The 26,111-nt window shown below is 38.8% G+C and overlaps 1 protein-coding gene across 1 annotated transcript in view; it reads left to right on the top strand.

Annotated features, from left to right (window-relative positions):
- Positions 1 to 870: 870 nt before the first annotated feature.
- Positions 871 to 26,111, top strand: part of LOC139698300 (uncharacterized) — a 48,537-nt gene continuing 23,296 nt past the window's right edge. The window contains exons 1-6 of the mRNA XM_071597184.1: positions 871 to 946; positions 6,194 to 6,362; positions 14,476 to 14,601; positions 17,800 to 17,872; positions 18,645 to 18,827; positions 20,908 to 20,999. Coding sequence (XP_071453285.1) covers positions 871 to 946; positions 6,194 to 6,362; positions 14,476 to 14,601; positions 17,800 to 17,872; positions 18,645 to 18,827; positions 20,908 to 20,999 — 719 coding nt within the window. The remainder of the gene's footprint in view (positions 947 to 6,193; positions 6,363 to 14,475; positions 14,602 to 17,799; positions 17,873 to 18,644; positions 18,828 to 20,907; positions 21,000 to 26,111) is intronic.

The following is a 26,111-nucleotide window of genomic DNA, read 5'->3' as shown; positions in this document are numbered from 1 at the left end:
CAGTTTACAGTTTATGAACATGTCCGCTGGCTCTTTACTTGTGGATTTTCTCCCCTATGAGCGACAAAATATTACTTCGAAGATCTCGTAGCTCTACTCAAAATTCAAGTTTTCTCCTTTTACTCCTCTTCCTTTCTTTCTCTATCTCTCCTTCAACAATTTTCTTGTGCCAATACAATTTGAATCAAGTCAATGGGGCCGCAAGGTACACGTAGTTTCCCACGAGTCGTTGAACAGCATGTAGTCTTGCACGATGGTAATTCCTCTGCATATTCCGAAAGGCGAATACCGCGCGAATTATATGGAATGACAAGGTCCAAAAGAGGAGAGATAATAATTTCCTGGAGGAAAATCAGAACACGCTCAGCAAAACTGGACCCGCCCTCTTTGTGTAGGAAGGATGAAAAAATTACCTTGCAGGTTCTGTGTTGTTTGTTCGCCAAGTTTGACCGGAACGTATGTATTTAGTTCAAGGATTTTACCACCAAATTACGAGCCGGAACTATATTGAAGTTATAATATTTTGTCATTGTGAACGAGATTATCCGGGTTGTCCCCGTCGTTCTTAACCTTGAATTCTCATCCAGAACTTTGGCTCGGCCTCGTATGAAAATAGCAGATCAAGCGCCCCAAGCGAATCATCCAGTAGGTTTATGAGGCAATTGGGGGAGAGATGGGAGACCCGAATGGAGAATGGCAGGATGAGAAGGAATATGGGACGGGATTGGCGTTCCGCAAAGAGCGGGTGTGGCTCGGACGAAGGGGGCTTGAAAACGGCAACAGGATCGGAGATTGACCGAAGATCTCAGGTTCAAGATCCTTTTCAGGGCAAACCGGACCCTCCCGAAGGACGCCTCACTTGGAGATGAGATGGACGAGAACGAAAGTGATCTTTGTGTTGAAGAGCTTTGGTTCAGGGAGAGAATTGAGAGAAGTGGAGAGCTGGGTGTGGTGGGCGAGGAAAAATGGCAAATTGCTAACCGTAGATGGGATTTGGGAGGGAGGTCAAATATTCGGAATGAAACGTCACTCAGTCGGTTTTATTGATCTTAGACATTTTACGAATTCCATGATGCTACGTGGATACCTTTTAAGTACTTATGTGATTCTTTTTTTCACTGAAGGAAGCTTTGCAATAGGATATTTTTTGCTTAATTTATTTTTTTCCTAAGTAGCTCGCTCGCTTAAATAATGAATGAATAATCTGAAATAAGCAATTTGCACGGATTTATTAAATGGTATTTCTCCTTTAATTAATTCTAAGAATTGTACACACTACCGTATACTTAAAATAGCATCATGCTCATAAGAATAATCATGCTAGAATTTTCAAAATACGTTTTTTCAAATTTCATAGAAAAAGATCAAAAGTCTGTCTACGTAAATTACTGGATACTCAACATTTACGAAAATCTATTCAACATTTTCATTTATGAATAATTAATGATAATTATTTGGAAATTATTGGAGATTAACATTTCTGTTTGATAAATTTTCGTTGTCGTTGATAGTTTACGAGACTCTTTTTTCTATCTAAACAAACGGTTTCCCATTCTAAATGCCATCCTGATATAGCCCATTGATATAGATAGCCCCTCTACCAATTATACGAGAAGTTGGAAATGTTAGAGGGTAATACCGCCACTTCAGCGAAGCATTGTTTTATCGATAGGTAATTGGAAGATTCCTGGGTAATTGATTGCTTTGAGTCCCGATATTGCTCTTTTCTCAGTCCTTGGGAGTAAATAGCGCAGCATCCAATCCCTTGCACACAATTTGCTCTTTTTTTTATTCCATCAAACCTCTGAATTTTCTCATTTTTTTCTTTCTCCCTCTCCCATCCTTTTTGTGCCCTCATCGCATTAGCACAGAGCGTGGTCCAAACAGAGCTTCCCGCTCCGCAGGTCTAAAAGGATGTAGCATCAAGGCGATGCTGATGCTTGGCGTCGGCTAGGAAATGAAAGCGCATTTGGCTTAGCGAAGGTCAAAATAGTTTAACTGTAAGAGGAAGTTTCCTCTATAGACCACGCCCTGATATGGGCGAAGGTCACTCAGGTCTGTCCGCTCTCAGCATCCTTCCTAAATCTCATTAATGCTTAGGTATGGAATAATTATGGGTTTAAGAGAGAGTGGAAGCCGTTACGAGGTCATGTGTCATGCTTTTGTGGTCAATGTATAAAGTAGGAAAATCTACACCTCTCACCAAGATATCTTGGTGAGAGGGTTCAGTAGAAGTAATTTAATGCGCTTTGGTGATTCAAGGTGTTGTTTCAATGGAGAGTTGGGTCAATGCTGGATTAGATCGTGGCGCCACTACGTCCTCTTTGATCCTTAAGATCCTGAGATTCATTTTCAATTGCGAAACTCATGACGTTGAGGACCTGGTCCATTATTAGAACTTCAGTCTTCTATTTCCTTCGATTAAAAACACTTAACTGTTTATTACTGAGCGTTACACCGTGTTCAAAGATTTCCAGGACCACTGGGATCAAAAGAGAATTCTATAACCAGCATGCAATGAAAGGGAAAGAACAATGACAAGCTCTCTCATTGTCTACTTAATGAATTAGTATATGTAATGGTGGTTCTAGAATTATAACCCTAGTTTTTGCTCACTTGTGAAAATAATGATACCTACATTTGAGAGACCAATGGCGTTTTTAACAAAAAACGTAGAATTTTTTATAAAAAATGTCCCTTCAATTCCTGATGAACTCTCAGGTAAATGGAAGAACCAAAGTTAACATTACTTTAAGTAACAGAATATGGCTTAGATTATCTCACCTAATAAGCATGTGTTCATCAGAAGTTGCTCTTAAAAAATTACCCTTCACTACCAATAGCCCGGAAAATGGGTGCCTGGCACGCACAAAACAATAACTTTCACCCTCGATTTCCAACTACCGTTCTTTCACTTTCCACCTCGCTTCTTTTGATCTGGTTTTTGGTGCAAATCCTGTCATTAATCTTGATTGAATACGATTATCCCTAGCATGAGTCTATCATTCTTTCAAAAGTTTAAACTTATATGTCTCAACTTCTTCTCCTGCTCTTATAAGTCAATTAAATCGTAAAAATTATAGCGTTAGCATTATCCTACATAATGAACATCAAATTTAATATTTTCCTTTCTGTCGGTGTGTAAATGCATGCTTATTATTTGTATGTATGTGTGTGTTTATATATATATATATATATATATATATATATATATATATATATATATATATATATGCTACTCCCGTTTGTGCTCAAATTTCGCTATTAGACATATAATCATTGTCAACTTGTATTTTCGAGGAAAATAATTGTTTCAAGAAAATAAATCTGTTTACAAGGTTCACTACCTCAAATTAAGTGTGCTTAGCTTTCGACAAGGAAAGTCGACTCCAATCGCTGTGATCTATTGGAATAACTCTAACCGCGTGACCCTAAGCAAAGCATCAATTCAGATAGCAGGGCTATGGAGGAAGGCACCAGGGAGACCTCCACCTGCGCACTTCCAATTGTAAGGCCAAAGAAAGCAGACAAAACGATTCACGGCCTGCTCATGGCTATTACCTCCCCGTTTCGCTAACGGAGATGGACGGGAAAGTGCGGTTAGCCAACGGCGCTCTTGAAGCGGCCGGGAGAACAGGAGGAAGGAAGGTGAGATGAGGAGGGAAGCGGTTGGGAGAAAGGGAGGAGGGAGGCAACTGGAGACGGACGTGATAGGAAGATTGCTGGCCTTGCCCAAGGTCATCTCCATGGAGAGCTGTGGAGATGTCGAGAGACGGCTCCTCCCATGATCCCGTTTCTAATGGGAATTAATATATCTAACTGCAAGGGGCCGACTCATCTCTGTGATTGGACCATGTTAGAAATAGCGTTTTAGATTAGTTGACCATGGTATTTCCGAGAAAAGGAGATGAACTATTTTGCCAGGAACAAAAATAACTTGATTCCAACGTGCAGTTAAGTGTCTTATAGAAACTTTACCAGCCTAAAGTGCTCAATAATTGTGAAAACAACAATTTTTTTTTAGTTAATTTGATGAAATCGATGAATTTTAAGTACATTTAAACTCAATTTTTCTTCAATTTCTTCCCTTTTTGCAGGGTGTGAGCCATATTAGTTTTCCAAATACCCATCCAAAATATGATTTCATTTGAAGTTAGAAGTCGTTTCCACCTCCCTACTCCACCAAGTAAATGTAGTTTATGTACACCGTTGCCATCGGCCCCCTCCTACCTCTCCAGGGGGCGTCCCAATGACCGTGCTCCTGATACAACATTTCTTTCGTGGTCATCATTAGAGCCGATCGTCTTCACTCGCAATTATAAAAAAATGAGACCGAACAGAATTGTGGAATGGCAAGGCCCAAACGCGTCGAAAAACTTGAATCAGAGGCTTTTTTCCATGGTGGTGAAAGCGGGTGGTGCGAGGACGGACCTCCTCGGTTTCCAACCGCCGGTGACTTCAACGACCGACTCAATCGGCAGGGCCGATCTCGGAGATTTCAACGCGGGCGGTTTGCCATGTGGAATTCGTGCGACCCCGGGCGTTTCGGATGGGTGTGATTCCCCGGCGATCCCAATGAGTCTCTCCTTCCGGAGACTTCTCCCTTCCGTGCAAGGTGTCTCAGGGAGACTTGCGTGGGCCTATTTTGGAACCGGTGACGAGATTGGCATGATACTAGACGTCCTCGCTCCATTCAGTTGCATTGCGTCCTCGCCAGGAATGTCACAAAACCTCGCCCAGTGGCATTTAGGAGGAGTAGGAAGCAGTGTTGAGATATGGAGGACGAAGGTCCGGAAAATTAATTCAACGTTCAAAATTTCAGTGATGGATATTGATGAAATCCTCGGACCATGCTGAATGTAGAGCGAGGACAAGTAAATATAATTATTGAGATCAAGGCAGGGAGAACATTATTTGAAAGGAAAGAGCGTAAAATTGCAATTAATTGGATAAAAAAATGCTATGTTGATTTCTTTTAATAGGGGTACCAAAGCCATTCGATCGTAAAAGTCATTCAAATCCCACAATGTAAAAATTATATATTGTTATTTTATCACACTTATAGATTAAGACTGAATAGAAAAGAATGAAAAACAGCAGTAAACCAGCCACATGATCTAAATACTGATGATGATACACTTTTATGAAATAGTTAATATAGGAATGGTATTTAGCTCAATTAGACAAAAAATATTTTTTAGCATTGAAAAAATATTTGAAGATTTCAACCAACTGTCAAATATTGATCTTTATTTATATTTAAATATATTAATGTTTGTATATTTTATATATTACTTTCTAATATTCATTATATAATATCGTATTTAAACTTCAACCGTAAGAGATACTTTAAAAGTGACACTTCATTCACTATTTACGAGAGACGCAATTTTTCCACTGAGTGACTCAAGTTTTATTTAATTACGATGGTTATTGAAGTCCGCAAGCCAAAGTAGATCAGCCAAGATTGTAAGTGAAAGTATGCATATTCCTTAATTATATGAGAAAGGTAAGCACCGATATCCTTTTTATTTTCCCCGTGATAATTATTCAAAGAGAAAAGATTGCGGACGGTAAATTGTGAAGGCAATTAGAAAGTGGAAAGGAGAGCTATTATTTCCTATTGGTATTAATAATGCCTACTAAGAATTAGAATAAATGAATTATTGATTCCTTGATCTTATCATTGTTTAGGCAATATAAGTGCGTACCAATTGATAAATAGTATTTATGTTTACATTTTTTTACTACAAGTTTGGTGAAAGCGATGTCCTGGCCACATCAAAATGATATAATTGAATTTATGAAATAAAGGCTCTACAGCTATTTGTAAAAAGTTACTTTTAGACCGCATTACGTATTCATAGATCTAATTTTAGGATATCAGGGCTAATTAGGGAGCATAAAAAATGTTTACGGTCATTAATTTATGACCAACGCATCGAAATATTATGATATAGGACCATTCTGAGAAGGAAATTGGTAACTATTGGAAAAATCAAGGTGTGGAAATACACGCTATAGTTTTGGGAATATATATTTTTCTTGTTATGCACAAGCGACGACTGACGCATGTTTTAATTAAGTGAAACAGTGTAATAATTGGAATTTGGATATTTTGTATGCATGACAAAATTACGACTCTCTTTCCTTATTTTTATTGTGACCCTAATCATTCTTTTTCTTCCCACAGATGTATCACTCTGTCAGAGGAGGCGAGTCAGAGGAGGATCTGGAGGTGTCGAGTTCGACTGTCCAGAAGAGTTTGGATACTACCCACACCCGACAGACTGCACGCAGTACTATGTCTGCGTCTTCGGCGGTGCCCTCCTCGAATCCTGTACCGGAGGTCTCATGTACAGGTGAGCGAACACTCGGATAAAGACGGGAAGTTTAAACACGAGTTTCTCGAACGTCTCCTTTGAATTTGTAACCAAACGCTCGAGAAAGAAGCATTAGATTAATAATCTGAAGAGATTTTATTGGGTTTTGTATAATACCCAATATATTATCCTCTTACTAACGAGGATTTGGTTTCTATTTTTTGGTGCATATTTATTTTCCGTTATCCTTGCATTTCTGAAATGATCCACCACTTTTTAACGCTAAATAGCAATATTGGTACAACCTGTAAATCTTCATATAATTTTGCCGACCCTCGATGGAAACTGGGTATGGTCTCCGCCTGCCAATCAAGAGCGGGTTCGATTCCCCCAGGGGAGCTTTTCTCCACTTTGCGGCTTGGATGTTTATCTTTGTTGTTATTTTTAAATTTAAAAATCCGATTCAAAGACCAAAAGTGGTTATTTTTGGATTAATGGCAAATTAATGTGCGTTTCGGTTTCAATTTGAAATTTAGAATAAAAATAAGAACAGGTCTAAATGCCCACGCACATTATTACACCTTTTTATGTGGCAAAAAAGTGATATTACTTGTGTCACGTTTTTCATGGTTCATACAAAAGGTTTATCTTTTCTGCGCCATAAGAAAATCCACTTGTTCATGGTTTAATCCCTTCCCTTTAATTTAAAAAGTTTTTCATCATAATTCCACGAAAAAACTGGCGTAGCTCCCTATGGAGATCTCCACACCATTATTCATTGCATGTGCATTGGAATAAAACCATTCATTAAGTACTACTACCAAACCTGAATGTCCTTTTATGTCTTCTTTTGCTGTCATTATTATTATTGGTAGGCTATAGTTAAAGGTAGGTTTTTTATGGGCACAGACTTATCGTCAAACTTTCCAGCTCCGTCCAGTATGACAAAACCTGACATCTCACACTACAGTGAGCTTTTCTTCAAATCCGAATGTTTTTATCTCCTTCATTCTATACAACTTGCCTAACCTTTTCCTCCCCTTACCTCATTAACAAAATGTTCAGCCTGCTATCACAGTCTTTATCATCCCATTGCCGATCGATATGTTCTGCATCCATCTTTCCTGCCTTCTATGGATGGCTCCCCACATTCCCCTCTCCTTTCCAACCATGTCTTGTTTCTTCTTGGTGAGTTTTCCTTTCTTTTTTTCTTTTGTACCCTTCTGCCCATCCGTATCTCAAAACCCTCCAATCAACGCCTATCATCTTTCTTCAACGACCACGTTTTTGCGCCGTACAAAGCCACTCTTCATACCAAAGTTTTCACTAGTCTCTTCTTAACGTTTCTGTTATCGATTTCCTTCAACTTTTGAAAGCTTCTTTGCCTAACGCAAATCTTTTTCTTATAATACTTCAAAAATTTTGATCCAAAACATTCCACCGAGAAATAAACTGTCCCATCTGCTCCAGAGTTTTTTTCCCTCCAATTTTAACGTTTAGCATTTTTCCTTTTCAAGAACCTCATAAATGTTGTTTGTTTAGGCTGATCTTCTTCCATTACCTATCATAGACAGGGGATACAGTTCTATTAGCGAAGAATTAATAATTATCATAGCAAATCTTCTCCATCTCAAGGCAAACCCATCAACTAGCCGAAACTTATAAAGAAACAGACTTGCAATAATAGAAATGTAATGGAAGAAATCTCCACTCGCCGTCAATTTCGTGAGTTTTATCACTTCATTCTTTAAATCCAGGGGTTAAAATCAAATGTTAACGCAAATGGGAAACAACATTACAGGCCATGGAAAAGGTTATCATAAATCATTTGTGCAATTATTTTTCCATGAAAAAGTAATAGCTTTAGTCGATGACCAAAAATATAATCCGGGTGATTGTGAGACGCGTGGCAGGTCTCATGCGTCCCTCATCTTCATTTTTTTTCGCACGGAAGAATGCGCCCGCGGGGATTAGTATTAATGAAATTGCCTCTTCTTCCTCCGTTAATAACAGGTATCCAACCCCTTAATTGTATCTTGCCTCATAATACCTATTTCTACGGCAACACTGGAGGGAGAGAAAGAGAGGTACAATCATTATCCACGAAAAAAAACAAATAAAACAACAATAAAATCTGCTCGGACGAAAGAGGTTAATACTTTTTGTGGGTTTATCTGAGAATGAAATTTAAAGAGAAAAGAAATTCCATTCCGTTAGATTTGAAAATAAATTTTTCTTTTGCCTGTAATTTATGTTAAATGAAAAAGAAACATGTCGGAGAATTTTGTTTCCAATGGTCGCAAAAAAATATTGAAATGAAAGTAATATCGACTAGAAACTTTAATTTTTTAATGAAAGGATTCATTTAGGAAAGAAATACTTAGTTATTACACATATATTTTATTAAACACCACATTAGTGTTTAATAAAATATGCAGTAGTCAGTCTTAAAACATATCATAGTGTCATTTAGTCATATAGTAGACTTACAAAATAAAAAAAATAAGGAAAAACAATATATTGTGATACAGCCATACACCTTCTGCCGTATTGCATTGAACAATCCCATCATGTATACCTTTTACATTCACGCCTAAATGATTTAATGCTTTTGGGTAAGGGCTTAAAGAGTTCATCAGGCAGCTGGTTCCACTCTTTGATTCCCATATTTAGGAAAAAAACTTGGCGGTGTTTGTCTTTTGGGGCATTAATATTGGGGCATATATGTGGAATAACTAAGTATTTCTTTTAGAAATGAATCGCTTCCACAAAGTGACGCCTCAAACCATTCTATTCAAAAGGATTCAGTATTAAATTTATTTATCTTCTCCAAATGGTTATTTATTCGCGAGATTTTTTCATTTGAAGAATGAAAAGTGTTATAGTAATGTAAAAGCCTATTATGCAAGGAAAAGGGTGCAATACTTTTGACTCAATTGATTTCAGTTTTTGCTTTGGTTGAATCAATCTAAAAGTGGTAGTTTATCGTTAGGTAATCATTTATTGTCAACGCTGTTGTAGAATATAAATGCTAAAGACCTTTTTCATCCATTAATGATTTCATATTGCGCTAGTCTTTGGAAACAAAACTGTAAAAAGTAAAACAATAAAGAGAATTCTTGCTCTGTCTATACTCAATCCCCAAAATTCCTATTTCATTTTAGTAAATATTAATTCAGTTGTCAGTAGGGATTCATCAAAAACTTTACCTTTTCATTTAACATATTTTTATGACATTATTCCCCTTAGGCCTTCCTCTTAGAATTTATATCGTACCGTTCGGTAGTTTTTGTTAGTTATTTGTTAGTTTCATTCGGAAAATTTTACACTCGCTAATTGCCGAATTTTATCTTAATAATTTTTTTGCTCTCTTTTTTATATGAAAATATATGTCCGTGGCGTAATTAGTCTTTATCAGAAATTAAATATCGTCGCCTGTCGTCATTATTATATCTCCATAATCATCTAGCTAAGAAAACTATAATTATCCATATTAAGCCACAAAGAACATATGATCGTGTGCTCTGCAGTAATTCGCCACCATTATTGTCTCAAAAATAATCTTTCGTGTGCGAGGTCAGTTTTGCGACGAAACATATTAGTTCGCAGATCTTATAGGAAGAAAAATCGAAAATCAGCAGCTTCATTAGTCCACATGCTGTTCGTGTGCTGAGAACATCATTCAAATATCCATAGGTTATTTATACCAGGAGTCTAATACAAGAAACGAAAGGAGTAATGAAATATGTCTACCAACTGCTGGACCCGCTATTAAATATTTCCTTTAATATGGATATGTACACGCACATGTACAAGCTCGTACGCGTACGCACACGTACATGCTCGTATAAACGTAAATCCTAACTTCACAATCAGCATCACTATAAAAATATTTGATCATTAAGTTAGAGTAAGATTTTTATTTGGATTGCAGATTTTTTCCAAATTATTAAATGCCTGAATTTATATTTCGATCACTTAACAGTAGTATTCATTTAGGGAAATTGACCTGCCTCCTATGGTATCATGAGTTATATCATGTTTAGTTGCCTAAACAAGATATTGCGAGACGAACTAACATATACTTGCACTAATATAGCTTCCAAAATGTGACTTAAAATATGCATTTAGATAATACATGAACTCAACTATGAAAATCTTAGCAAGTCATAAATCAACAAATATTTCGGAATATGGCAAATAAAACGTTGAGATTAAGGCAGCACAGTCATATTATTAAATGATTATGATAACCCATCCACTCTGGGATTTTAGCCAATGGTTTTGTTTACTTCTCAAATGTATATGGTTTGGGTATATTTAAATGTGCAGGTCTTCTTGTAAAATGAACACAAGCTTTCTTCAATTGTGCATTTATATCTTCTTAATCTCTTCCCTTCGTAATACCTCAGAATTCATCTTTCCCAATCGGATTCTAGGATCGCCTGAGGAGGTTTAAATATTCTTATTTTCGAGATTTAAGGCTGAATTAGAACCGATTTAAATAAATGTTTTCTACATACCACTACAACTGTTATCAGCAGGTTTACAAGGTTAGTTTACTAGGTGAGGATACAGCTGACGTTATTCTAGTCCTAACGGTGTGTGAAACTCTCACAGCTTGGTGGTAATGGGACCAGTTCCTTTCTCTGTGCTGCCTGTGGTTCTCCAGGAAGATTAGGTACTCGAAAAATCACACAGTTAGGGTGAAGCTGAGGGTCCTCAGTGGCGTCCCCGGGAATCGAACTCGGGCCCTCAGGTCAGTAGCCTAGCGCTGTGCCCATTGGACTTTTACGTTCCATTCCAACTATATTATGTCTTATTCAATGCCGTACTTGTGCCCGAGCTGTTACCTTTGCTTTAAAACGTGATTATTACTCCAACGGAATTTCTAAAATAGATTTGTGTCATAAGTGAAGATTGTTCACGTCGTGATAACTTCGTGAGCTTCAAGGCGCGCTTCTTCGCGAGGCTTTCTAGCGTATAATAAGCTACGAGTCACTGTGTAAACGTTTTTAATGGCCAGCGATCACGAGTAAACCTTTCGGGGCCTCCTCTCCCGCACAAAATCTCGTCATTTTCTGTTTTCGTATGGAAGAGAGTCCCCTGGATCTCCCATTGGCAATCCGAATATATTTTTACCCGGCTCGACTGGAATCGCGAGTGATTTTTATGAGGAATTCGGCTTTATTACTTTTTCTCGAAGCCTCACCTTAATTGCTTGGGTGCATTGGTGGTCAATTAAACCAGTCGCAGCCCCCATTTTATCGAAGTGATGCCGAAAGACGATCAGACAAGGAGCAGCAGCACAATTTGGAGTAGATTTTTTTCAAGATTTAATACGACATATAAGATTGGACAAGAGACTGGCATTGAAGCAAATCCCAAATTTGCACCAACCACCCATATTTTCGCCACGAGGCGAACATTTTGACTCGGGGCGTTTCGAGGTGGCATTGACTCAAAAACGGAATGCACTTGTTTTGGCGCATTGAGTGATTCAACCTCTCGTTTGTTGACTCAATGCGATTCGTATAAACCCCCTATGAATATCCTAACTTAGCTAGCTCTCCCTTTTAGAGTCGCACATGAATGTTCTTTCTCATTTATTTTAAATTAAGATGACCTTTACACATCTAGTTCCAGGAAACTGCGTGAGACGCCGCGAAAGTAACTTTTTGACGAAGTCATCCGCTAATATGCATTATAATTCAAAAATTTCAGAGTGTAATAATAATTCGCCTTAACCAGGATTCGAACCGAGATCCCTCGAGGCCTGGTCGACAAGCGCGTAAGACAGTTAAGCCATCGAGGCGTCTACTTATAATCCGAAATTTTGGGGACTTTAAAGGAACAAGATGTTGTGAAGAAATACCGTACATTCAATGTCATAGGCATTCGTAGCCGTGGGCAACGTGCCACAGTCCACGAGGTTAAAGCCAACTTTAAACTGCTGGGACATCGAGGAATCCGGGTTCGAATCCCGGTCAAGGCGAATGACTTTTACACTCTGAAATTGTTGCATTATAATGCACATTATTTTGCATTACATCTAGTGCTTGTTAATTTAAATATTTAAATGTCATCAATTCTACCACGCTCTGGTAATGACGCTGAAGAAAGGGTAATAAAACGCAGCAATTTTTCTGGCGTTTCGTCTGTCGTAGGTAACAGTATGGGGACGTTAAGGGAGGTATAGCTCGAAAGCTTCGGTTAAAATAATAAAAGGCAGACGCATTAATGAATGGAATCAGCAGTTAAAAATAGCTCCAGACAAACAATAAACTTGATGGAAGTCCGCCCTTCATCCCAACAACACATCCCTCTCCATCAATGGCAGATGGGCGTTATGGACGATCCCAAAACGAGAGACAAGCGTGAGACACCGTGCGAAATTTACCTCCAGTTTTCAAATGGGCAGCACTGATCGACAGCGGGCCGGCTAGCGTTCTTTAAGTTGTCTCAGACCAAGGGCACGATGAAATTTCGCAATGATGTTTCCCCCACCCACGACTGCTCTTCTCCTTGAAATTTCGATGTTTTTATTTTTCTCGTTTTTCCCCCTCCCTTTTTTCTTTAGATTTAGCAAGCGCGGGATAAATTCGTTTCTCCATCTAGTCTTCAGCTCCGTGACAGCTTCGCATATCCACTTGGAATTCTCGGTCTAATGAATTTGTCGCCTTGAAACGGCTCGCGTTTCAGTCCCACGTCGGTATTTCGACAACCAAGGGACGAAAGAGGAATTCGAGTAAGCACATAAATTTCAAAAGCATGGACTGTATTTGAGGTACTCCCGACGGCTGGAGACACTCACAGCATTAGTTATTTGAAATAAAAAACATTGTAACACAGCGCAGATGTTAATGACTGAAATCGGTGTTGGACCTCAGTCCTCAATTGCGCGTCAGCGTTGTAACCGGTACTTAAGATAAACCTGTTGAACGCCGAATAAATTTTCCCCTGGGGTCATATGTTAGCTTTTTTGAGAAAAAGTGGTTTAGTTTCGGCATTCATTTTCAGGAGAAGCATTACATTAAAAGTAGGGCTTCAAATACTCAGAGGAATATTTTCGGCACTCCTAAGTGCGCGCCATCTATATGTCAACTCGTAAGTCAATCTTTAATGCATCAATGATTCTATAAGTGGGATAGGTTTTAAAAAAATAACTTTTTTGGCATATTTTAAGCACATAATTGAAATATTTCTAGAAAATGATAGATTTTGTATTTTAAAAAATTGACAGAGACGAAAACTATTACAATTCACCGCTTATTATGTATTAATTGGATTACAATTAAATGGAAAATTGTAAAAGTTTTCGTATCTGTTGCAATGGAAAAAATCCACCACATCACACCTGAATTTTTAATTTATATTTGAAAAGAGTTTTTTTAGTAAACGGATTTTATTCTGTTTCCGCCGCTGTCCACAATGGCACCGGTGAAAGACTTTGTTTATGGGGAAGAGTAAAATTATACTAAACCTACAAATTGATGGTAAGCCATATGGATAAGTAAAATTTAATCATGATGAGGGTAAAAAAGAAACTTTATGCTTCGGCAATAAAGTTTCAATATTTCACGACCATGGTTTCGATGCTGCGCATCATCATCAGGTGATGGTGATCATGTGATTATGATGCGCAGCACTAAAACCATGGTCGTGAAATATTGAATCTTTATTGTGGAAGTGTTAAGTTTCTTTTTACCCTCATATTGAAGGAAATCCATATAGTTAAACCTGAAATTCTTATGTTTAAAATTTAATCAGTTTACACCTTTCGGTATCTAAACATTAATGTGCTCATTACCAGCAGTTCGAAATCCCTATATTTTTCCACAGAAAATCTCTCCTCTTAGTTTGTCTTTCTCTCTTAACTCTTTCACAGCTCTCTGCATCCATGCCCATCATTACTTCTTGCATTATTTCATTCCTCAATCAGGTGAAAGTAATCCCATGGAGGGTTAACAAAAAATTTAGTTGCATCAATGAACTTGCCTTTGAGTTTTCTTTAATGTCCTGAAATTGCGAGCGAGTACGCGTAAGCACATGAAATATAATTTCAGAGATTTATTATGCTCTCGTGTCTCTTTTGCCGCAGACTAACTGGTTCATGCTCACACACCTCTCTCCTCTTTTGTTTCATTTCCAGTCACGAGCTCCAGACGTGCGACTGGCCGCGGAACGTCGGATGCGGTGGATCCTCAGACCACGCATCTCTCTCCACGGTGAGGGTGACCGATCCGCGTACCAGAGGGGACGCCAGGTCATCTACAAGGTAAATGGAAAGGGGCAAACCATCGGCGGAGAGAGTCCGTCAGCCGCCAGGCAGACGAAGTTCGTCGGTCGGACGCACGCCCACATTCGCGGCGTGCGTCCGACCTCCTCGATCCTCTTAGTGTTTTATGTATGCGAAAATGGTTATTCCCGTGCTCGTAGGCTTTAAGGGTAGTCCCGTCTGAGAGTTTGAGCGTGGGGGTTTAATTTTCTCCGTCGTCTGCGCAGAGAAAAAGGAAAACTTCTTCCATCCCATAAATTTAATTCTTCTGCATTAGGACATGACACCAGAGCATGATTCCCGCGTTGGTACGAGAGATGTAAATTGTTTTTTTTAATCCAGGGAGAAATATTAATGCATGCATGTTTCATTTAACGAATGAGAAAAATATTTTGCTGTAAAATATTTCAAGCGCAAAAATTAGTCTGGTGTTTATTGACCCCCTGCCACACACCCTAGTGGTGGCTTGCAGGGTACATAAATAAATAAACAATGACTGTCACGGTTGTAACTAAATGTTATAAATTCTGAAGGCTTGGAGTACTCACTTGTTCTTTGAACCACGCATTGCGAAGAAAAATTATGCCTTGTTGATTAGAAGGCGAATATTTTCTCCGTTTTCGCTGTTTTTGCTATGATTGTACATTATCTCTTAGTTACAATTAAATTGCCTTATTGATCAATGCAATAAACTGTAAGGAATGACTACAAAAGCAACTTTAGAGAAGTCATCCACTTGAATGCATGAATATTGCGAGAATTCCAAAGTGCAGAAATCTGTCCGGGGAAAAGAATTTTGCACTATGGAATGCTCACGTTTTGTTCAATGATCATATTGATAGCATAGTTCCGGTTATCTACGTCTATATCCATCCCTTTTTCCATCTCAATTTAGTTGCATAGCTTTTATTTGCAGCTTGAAGATAGATATCACTAATTTGACAAAAATGTGACTAATTCCAAAGAAACTGCGGGAGATGCCGCAACAGTAACTTTTAACGGAGTCATCCGCTAATGTGCATTTCAATGCTACAATTTCAGAGCTTAAAAATCATTCGCCTTGACTGGGACCCAGTCAAGGCGAATGATTTTTAAGCTCTGAAATTGTAGCATTGAAAAATGTGACTTCAAACTTCCAAGTATTCAAAAGCAAGAAGTGGATAATAAACCAATTTCTTGAACTGTATTTAATTTGGACTATTTTTTACAGCTTTCATTTTTGTCTATGATTGAACGAGTGTATTTTAAATAATATTAGACTCAAGGTTCACCTGCTCTCCCTCTGAACTTCTTTTCCGATTAATAGTAGACAAAAGCGCACTTGGACGTTGGGGAGCCGTATATGTACAAACTTTCTAACAAGGGACTATTCTGGATCATTTCATTCCAATAATGGACAATATTTTTTCATAGGTCCAAAATATTCACCGAAATAATGGGCGTTCTTTATGATTTGAGCCATTGATAACGTTACCTTTAAGATATGAGTGTATAATTGTAGATTAGCTACATGACGCCCACCTTGCTGAATCCATTTCCGTGTCCTGAACTAATTCAAGGGATAGGGATTCCATCGCCATGGCATCGCTCTCATAGTGTCGTCCCAGTTAATTAAGTATGGCTTCGAATTTTGCGCGCTCCTACTTGTGAAAGCGCTTAACACACAAGAGCGAAAGTGTATTCCACAACCTTTTTTTAGTTCTTCCCACCCATCACCTGATTCAGTCTATACAGTCCTCTGTCTCATTAAAAGTCACCAAATTGCAAGACAAATGTCCCTTCGTGGTTCAAACCATTAAGTCTTATATTTATGGTCAAAGAGTCTTCGGCGTGTATTGCGAAGAGCAACGTCCCCGATATATACGTGGATTAATAAGACAGCGGGCCCTCATCTCTCCTCCTATTAACCCTTCTATCGCCGCTGCAGGCCCCCAGTGTGGGCGAGGACGTGAGGGAGTGAGGTCAGGACCTGAGGGGGCGGCGAACGCGTGGATGAGGACAGGAATCGGTTCGTGTGGGAGGGGTGAATCGGACGATGATTCAGCGGAGGACAAAGGAGATTCTGCGGCATTATGCTTTTTTCGCGAATAAACCGGAAATACGAGTCTTGGCGATCGGGATGGGATGCTTCATTGGCAAACGGCAGTGGCCTTTAGAACTCTCCACCACGAGCGGATATGATGCTTTAATCCTATCTATAAGATCTCAGTGACAGAATGCAAAAGAAGCCGATGGGAAAGATATCTTGACAACCCTACGAGGTACGAATTTTAAAGTCCGATATCGTACCGGCATGTTGGTCAATTTGATTGCTTATGTTGGTCAGCTCTTGAGCATTGGGGAAGAAACGGCCCTGAGCATTGTTTCTGCAATTGACCGCACAAAATCGTCGCCGTTGAACCATGATTTAAAGCTTGATTTTTTGCTGACAAAGTTGAGAGACCATGGCTGATGCAATTAGCTGAAGTAGGGTTTCATTTCAAAGGCAGTAGTTGTAATGAAATACCTTTACCGCTGTCATTTATTGTTAATACTGAGTTTTTATTCCGGATCAAAATCGATGTAAATGTCAGACTGTGGCTCTCAGCAACCATTAGTAGTTTTCATTGACCTTTTCTTCGGCACAAATGTCTATCAAATGTATTGAAGACTGTCATACCAACTATCAGCCAAAGGACAGGTTTAGAGAAATTTGGTAAGTGTTCCGTTTGTCCAAATGCACAGCACAAATTGATTAAAAAATTACTAAATTAGATGTTACAGTCGTCATATCTTAATTTTTTTCCAACTAAGTTGATTAAAACATGAACTAGAAATCAAATATTTTAAACAAGAAAAAATATTTAAGTTGAAAGGTGTATACTGATATTATTTTTGTAAGGGAAATTTCAACCCTCCTTGTCACAGTTTTTCCTTTATTAGTCCTTTCATTAAAACGCTGAATCTCTCCTTGCAGAAATTAAACACAACCCTTTCTAGGCCAAGGTGGTCAATGTTAAAAGAATATGTGTGTTTCCATCCAGTATTAAGGATGACTGTGCTTACGCCTAGGTTACACTACCATTAGTGAGGAAAACATCATGGATTCAAATTCCCTTTCGAATAGATAAAGAACATAGTCCTAGGTGTTGAATAAAAATATCTTATCTTAGCTAAGTATTGGGTATGTTCAGAGGAACTTTTGAATTTTCTTTGCAGACCCGTGACCGTCACGATACCCTCTCGAGACCAAGATCACCAGAGGCGGCAACAAGAAGATTTCGTCAAGAAGGTAAATCGCAACCCGTTACTGATTGAAATATATTCTGTGGAGTTTTAGAGTAAAATTCAAATTTTTATAGGCCTTCAATTTTCTAACACATTCCATATCTATAGGGGAGGAGACATTTTTACAGTTACATATTTTCTAAATGTTACTATTATTCATGAATTACTGGCCTTTGGGTAACTTAACATTAATTTTTTGGTTAAGTTCAATAACTATTTTTTTACAAATGAATATTTTGCTTTCCTCACTAGCGAAACATATGTAACAAACAATTTTCAAACTGTTCAGTACCGGGCGAAATATGATTGATTCGTCTACTCTCTTGAAAACATATCTCGGGGTGTCAATCTTTATTTCTGTAAGGGGATGGCTTTGAGTACTTGGTTGAAATGATCGTTTAAAATAGGGGTTCATTCAATAATTTTACTAGTTATTTTTATTTCAAACTGAGAACAGATTTTCTTACGAAATATTTGTGCGTGTTAAATTGTTCTTATTTTTCGTAAAATATAGCTATGGCGCATATCCCCGTCACGAATCCAAGGACATATTTTTTAAATCTCGTTTAGATGGGTGTTTCTCCACAGAGTGAACCTTGTTTATTTTTTGTTTCTTCACGATGAAATTTTAAAATAAAGACACATCAAATTAGCTCTATATATCTGCGTTCGATTTAGGTAAATGTTATTGTAAAGCAAATTATTGCTTAACCTATTACATCAATAATAGGAAACCAAGTGATTAGAAAGCATCCCTGACCCATTCCTTATTGCAGCAATATCCACTGTACGCCGAGGACAGCAGAGTGACGCCGGAGTCAGCAGCTGAAGAGGACGAGGGCCCAGAGGGAGGAGAGAGGCAGCAGAGGGTATACAGAGGACAGCCCGCCGGCCTTGGTGCGGCACCCAGGGAGAGGGACAGCCTCAGACACACTGGAGCGGTGACTAACACTATTCCTGTGAGTGACCATTTCGCTCCGTCCCTAAGCGCGCAGGGCATAAGTTATCAAATCACATCAAAGGGTGTTCAATCCACGGAATGCTCTATCGGGGTCTCTATGATTTATAAAAAATATTGCTTTTTACGGTTTTTTAATGGTTTTTTTAACATTATCGTTAAATAAGAGGGATACGAGAAGGAAGAGACAAGACCTCGAGCCAGAACCTAGAAAGAAATATGTTTATTTTATCTTAATCACACCCAGTCACCAATGGAGAAAGTCCGACGAGGAAATAGTAGAATAATAGAATACTTATCTGAGCTTTTTAATTGAGACGATAATTGAACAATAATTGATGAATACTTTTCATCACCCTCTAAACACCGTACTGGATATCGCAGCAAATGTTAAGGAGAAAAATGGTGTATATAAATTCTAATTTTTCAAATGCTTATTTATACGTGCATCAACTGGTGGAGTTTTGATTAAAAAGACGGTAGAAACATCCTAAGGATCTTATCAGTGAGTCGAAAGTTAAAATAGTTATCAAATTGGAGCAGTACCCTTTTTAAAAACTGTTCAATTTTCTTTGTAGTTGGCTGAAGACCCCATCTTGAAAATAGTGTCATTGAGCTGTTTTAGGTATTAAAATAGAACATATTTCTAAAGGAACTTGTGCCTTTTGCATCGGCATTTATCGAGTGTATTTTACGACAATGTTCTGATTTCCCTTTCACTTTTGGTGGATTCAGGTGTCTTGCGGAATTATAGAACCAAAATCAGCTATCCGAACTAGCCAAACATAATTAATTAACACTAAGTGTCACGACGGAAAATTATTTGGCAAAGTAAAGCGTCAAAACATCGAAGTATTTATATTGGAGTTAATCAATTTTTTCTTTGTTGTTTGCGTAATTTTGTTACAAATTATGCAAACAATTAGTAACATAATTGTTTGCATATTATAAATTCGATACTGAGCGTCTAGAAAATTATCCAAGGATCGATTTCTGACTTAATATTCATAGTATGAATATTAAGTACCATAGTATTCTTACGCTTCGAATAAATTATTTATACTGCCCTTATTTTCGATTCGTCCTGCGCAACCAATGAGGATCCAGATAAGGTAAAATGTCGAGGCCACGCGTATGATAATAGAATGACTTGCGCCGTAATTGGATGTTATTGGAATTCATGGAACAGCGTAAGAAATATCGGGACTTAATGAAATGCATTCCGTGGTGGAATTTCTATTACTTCTTCTCCTGCATGGATCAACCCAGTCATTATGGCAGTCCCTTGGTCGGCTTACCTCATTCAATCCCTTCCTGATTGAATGAGGTAAGCCGACAGTGCTCCATCTTTTTCACGTAATTCATAGATGCGAAACCTCTACAGGTGACGCCTGCAAGCACCCTTCCGTTGAGTCACTAATGCGGAAAAATATGAACCTAAACCTGCTCTGAGCAATGAGAATTGTTCACTGTCCTATTAATATTGAAATGTATTGAAGCTGTATCGTATATTTTTACTATTTATCGTATATCTTTCAGCAATTTTGTCACACTACTGTCTTTGTTATATCCCCCTTTGACAAATATCGTTGCCCTTCGCTGCACGCGACCTAACTCTTTTCCCTAACTCTAACCCTGCCTCATGAGGATCCCAGATACTGGTTGTATCCTCCAAATGAGGTCTAACATTAGGGACTACTTAACACATATATAATATATCAGTAGTACTGATGACTAAAGATGTATTGAAAGTTTTAGAAGAGAGTAGGAAATTCACCCTGTATTTCCGAGTCTGTCCACTTTCGCAGCGTGAAGGAGTGTCTCCGTTCAATGAGTATGATCTAGCCACCAATCTGTTCGCTAGGGTACTTAAATATCCTTTGACTACCGATGTAAACGGACGTCGATCCCTGCCTTGGGGACAAAATATGTCTCGATGTGACAGTGTGCAGGTGACCTTTTTCTGGGTGAAAATAATTGTGGGTCATCGGTAGAAAAAATCCAGATCCGTTTGATAAATCCTCTTAACAATAATTTCCCCCACTCCCTCTTTCCCTCCACCCATCTTCTCTCATTCGCAGGCTTCTGCAATCAGCGGAGTTCGCGGGGATAAGGGTGTCACTTACACGCTGGTGCAGCAGTCGGCGCAGCCGCAACAGCAGCAGCTATACAGGTGAGAGCGACATGGTGGCGACGAAGTAAATCGTTTTGAGGTGTCGCTGCCATTGTCTACAACGCGTCTTTTTGAGAGCGTTCCGTAATGTCTCAGTCCAAACTCTCGTTTTCCTTTCGGCATTCCTCGAACGCTCTTTTTCAAGTGAAGCAACGATTCGGTTGGGAGAGAAAAAAATCTCTCGAAAACGTAATGAGGTCAAACCTTCCTGGATTCTCAGACAGATTTCCGAAATGGACTCGAAGCCAAAAGTGATGGTTTGTATGTGTGATCTCCAGAGTTGGCATATGTGGGTCAGTGACTCTCCCACTACGGACGGCGTCGGGCAGAACCGTTTGACGGTGAACGAGATTACCCACTTCGGCTCAGGAAGCTATTCAAATGAGTATGGACTATTCGGGTAATGAATTTTGCTGCGGTGACAAATCTGTTCAAAACTTGAGAACTCAATATAATACTCTCCTTATGTCTGTCATTTTCCTTATGTCTGTCTAACACATACTTTTTGTTGGCAAATACGTCTCCTTTCGCTGGTGGGGCAACAAAGCTGGGAAATAGATTATGAAGCTCGAGTCACTGAAAGTATATACTATTAAATCACTATTCTTAAATATATGCCGATAATATGTCTTATTTATTTGCAAGTTGCCAACCATGAACCTTCAAACCTCAGCCAAACCTAATTTTAAATCTATTATAAACTTAACAGCTCAGTAATTGCATTACGAAACTAAATCTGGATCTGTTGAGCATATAAATATATCAATAATCAAAAAACGACTTCATAGGATAGAATATAATTTTATTGATAAGGTAATAATATCACGCAAATATTAAAACTTAATCAAAGCGCCTTGAATTTGGGACTTTAGGAGTACTTTGACTTGATTATTCATATTATCCCCAACGTTTCAATAATTCGGTCTCTTTGTTAGCCTTCTTCATAAGCTGACTCCGAAGATCATTCGTGTTCATTCATTTTTCCTTAGGAACTCAGTTTCACCAGTTATCATTTCACTATTTATTTATTTCCATAGTGGAATGAAACTCATTTTGTGTTTGACTGCTTCGTTATTGAGGACATATCCCAGCTAAGAGTCAATTCAGTTTTAAAGACTAAAACTCATAGTCAACGAAATGCTCCGATTAAAATTTGAAAGTATCACCCGAATACATTCAAGGAAAAAGAAGATAAGAGTTTTACAATGCCATCATAATGTACTACAGAGTTGATTTCATTTTGAAGAGTATTTTTCAAAACTATTGAGCCGAATAGGAATCAATTGAAGCCATTTTCTTCAAAGACTCAGCGAGTGAGTCAAGGCATTATTCACAAATGTTATACATTAAGTGGAGTTGATGGACATCTTGAATGGCGACCGCTACTGGAACTTTATCAGACAGGACATAAATACTCAACTTCCAAAACAATTGATCAGGAAACAAGTAGCCTGAGAGAATACTTGGTACGCGTGCCGTGGTTGCGATTGGCTTCGTGCCATGGCGCAACGCCAATGAGGGACGAACGTCCTACGTGCCTCGAGAACTTCACTTTTCTCTCGCACAGGAATTTATGGCAAAGAGCACTTTCCCCAAGCTAATTCTCTCATTCGACCCCCGCTCTTGGTGTCTTCTGCCCGGTATAATTCCTTTCTCAGCGGTCTAATATCGTGACCAGCCAGTCTGCATTCTAGCTATAATTGCGATCTTTTGCTCTCACGAATATTTCAAACGCATACTATGCATATGGATCTAGATATGGAATCCAAAAGAGCGAAATTATTACCTTAAAATGTAATGGGTTTATACACATATCCTTTACATTGTGTGTGAGGTCAAATTTTGGCTATTTGCATTGATAAAAGTTTTAATGAAACGCGTTGTCTTTGCATTAAAAGGATATTTCCTTGGTATTTGCGCTGAACACACTTTAAAACAGGTATGTAAAACCATTTCTGGGAAAAATGTCAATTCCCACAAGATTAATCAAATGCTTTATTTATTTTTGAGGAAAAATAATAGGTATATAGCAAAATAAAACAAAACTTTTTCGAAGCAGGATTAATAAGAAGACATTTCCGTATTTACTATTGCGTTATTAAATTAAAAACAAAAAGTAAGGCATATAAATTTCTCAGCCCATTTATTCTAGTATGATTCATATATTTATGCAGTAATTACAATTCCAATGTAGTATGGGAACCTAATATCTGTTCGACTTATGGGAATATCATCCTTTTCTTTGACTTTGAAAACTTGATAACATAAGACCAGTAAGTTTCTAGATAGACCAGCAGATTATATGATACTTACAGGTATTATTAGCAAATTACACAGCAGAAAAACTGCTCATGTGAAGTCAGTCAACCTGTAGAGTGTCGCAAACAACTCTGCCCTGTTCAGCTTGGCGATGCTAAATCCTAAATCCAAATTGCAGCATGTTGAAAACATTATAGGAAACGCTCGTGTGCTAACATTGGTCCAAACATTTGAATTTAGAAATGAGCTTTACGTTGCTTTCCGTTTTAGACGGAGTAGAATCGTCGCCAAAAGTCGTCTCATAGCCGCTATTGTTCAATTCCTGACCCTTTCTTCGTCATTGCATTTCGCTTCGCAGAATAGTATTTAAAATCTGATACATAGTTCACCAGTTATATATAATAAACGATCACAGGTTAAAATTTATAAAGTACCTACGAAACTATGGCAATTATTTCAAAGAAAATGAATGACGAACAAATATTGACGTAAATATTTGTTAACAATTAGAAACTGATAAAAAAATCAGGTATGAAATCTATTGTATGGACTAATGCGTGATTTTCACAAACATATGACTAATTATTTAACAACGAACAGCTTGATTTACACCAACGACATTGAAGACTCCCCTGGCAACTTGACCTACTACAATGACCAAAAATACGATGTCTACGTGTTCAGCGAATTCAACCTCTTGGACGCGGTGGGTAACAAGAGACTTGACCAACCAAGAGCATTACGGACGAAGAGGCAAATTGCTTACAGGTAAATGCTGGAGACGGCTTTAAGTGACGTTGACCAAATATTATTAAGGAATAACAATTCAGTATGAGACTATATGACTGGACATGGACTTGAAATATACTTACAAACCTTTGTTCTTTAAAATGATGGAATAAATTGATAATTTAAATGAAATATATTGAATAAATGAATCATATTCTTTATTAAATATACTTTAATTCCTCTAGTCTTTAAACTAGAAGAAATGAAGACACCATTTTGATGTCATATCGTCATATATAGATTTTAATTATCAGCGAACGTTATTTTGTAACTTTGAGAGGCGGCCATGCTGGCTGATTTTAAACAATCGAGACTCATTTCAAACAAATAATATGGTTATTAGTTGGATTAAATGAGCGGAAAGGGACTGACATCTTTTTTGTGCCGTCTTTTTCTCTTCCGCGAGCCAGATTCCCCACGGGAGGTCACCTCGTCACTGCCCCCAGACCTTCCTCTTACCCCCTCCAGTGGCCACCGGTCTCACCATCGGTGACCACCTTACCCCTCGCTTACTCCCCAAAGTTGCCTCCCAATAGACCCGTACCCCCGTCATCCTCCCCCAGCCAGAGGCCCCCGCCATCGGCGCCCCCACCGAGGCCCACCCTCGACCCACCGCTCCCTTCCTCTGTCCCGCCACGGCCCGTGCTGCGCTATCCCCCCTCTTCCCATCGCTCCCTGGGCGAGTTTTTGGGTTTGACGGGCGTAGAAGTCTCCAGTGGAGGGGCCCGCGACAAAGGATCGCCTTCCCAACAAACGGACTACCGATCCCCCACAACTCTGTCCCCCGACTACCGACCTACCCAGGTGACTGTAAGTCCGTTACAAATCTATCAAAACCAGAGTCCTATAGCTGGAGCACAGGGAGATCAAGGGGTCAGAACTGCGTCGAGACCGTCTTCGGAGAATAATCGTCAGCAGCCATCTAGATTGCAGTACCCCCAGCAATATCAACAGAGACCTCAATTCCCGCCAAGCACTAGCAACACTGGGTTTCTGGGAGATAGTAGAGATCCAGTTAAGGCACATGATGACCGGAGTGTCGGACGTCAGGAAGGTTTAAATGATGGAATCCGTCAAGGGAACTATTATCGGCAGGAGGCCCGAAATAATGATGAATTCATAGATTTTAGAAATGTGAAAGAGCAGCAGGGTGATATACATATATCACCGACGCAAGTCAGCAGGTTAAGTGGACATCCTGTAAGGATACATATACCGATACCAAATGTTAACTCAGCACCCACCAAACCAATTAATTTTGCCAGACCTCAGGTAACGTTAAAGCCATTACTGCCGCCACAGAAAAACTTTGCGGTGAATCAAGAGCCCGATCCATCATTTCCAGATGTCTTATCTCAGACTGCACCACTTGATACCCCATCCCCAGTGATGAGGCCCCCAGTATATGATTCTCCTTCACCTTTACCTGAAATCACAACCAAAGTGCATGTTACACCTTCATATCCTCAGTTGCCACTTTCACCAAGACACCCTAATCCCAACAATCGCCAAATTGTCCCTCCAAATACAGCCTCATTCCATTCTCAATCCAGTAATGCCAACATAGCAAATCCACCAAAGCAATTTTCACAGGTACAAAACTCACATAGAAAAACACCACAACATTCTGTTGATCACAGTAGAGTTGAGGAAGCGACCTTAGTGAGGCCGCATGTGCACCTTCCCAAAGAAAAAGATAGCTCAAAGAATGAGCATCCTCTTTACCCAGCTGCTCAGGTGCCATCAACATCCAACAAAGATGCAAAGGCAACATTAGCTTCAAAAGGAGACAAGCAAGAAGATAGTGAGTATGACAGAGATAATGATGATAGGTATGATGATGAAGAAGAGTATGAAGATGAGTATGAGGATGAGGAGGATTCTAGAGAAGAGGAGGATAAGCAAAGGAAGCCAAATCCATTTTATGGTGAGCACCGTTTTGGTCCCCTCTTAAATAATCCCAGTGAGGATGAAAATAAGAGTTCATTCAAGCCATCCAAGACAATCACAGACTTTTCACAGTCAAACTTTGATTTTGATGCATATTTGGACAAATTAAGAGAA

This window comes from Hetaerina americana, unplaced genomic scaffold (assembly GCF_022747635.1).
Source record: "Hetaerina americana unplaced genomic scaffold, ioHetAmer1.1.p SCAF_81, whole genome shotgun sequence".
NCBI lineage: Eukaryota > Metazoa > Arthropoda > Insecta > Odonata > Calopterygidae > Hetaerina > Hetaerina americana.
Note: the sequence above shows the minus strand (reverse complement) of the source record. Positions and strands in the feature narration are given on the sequence as shown.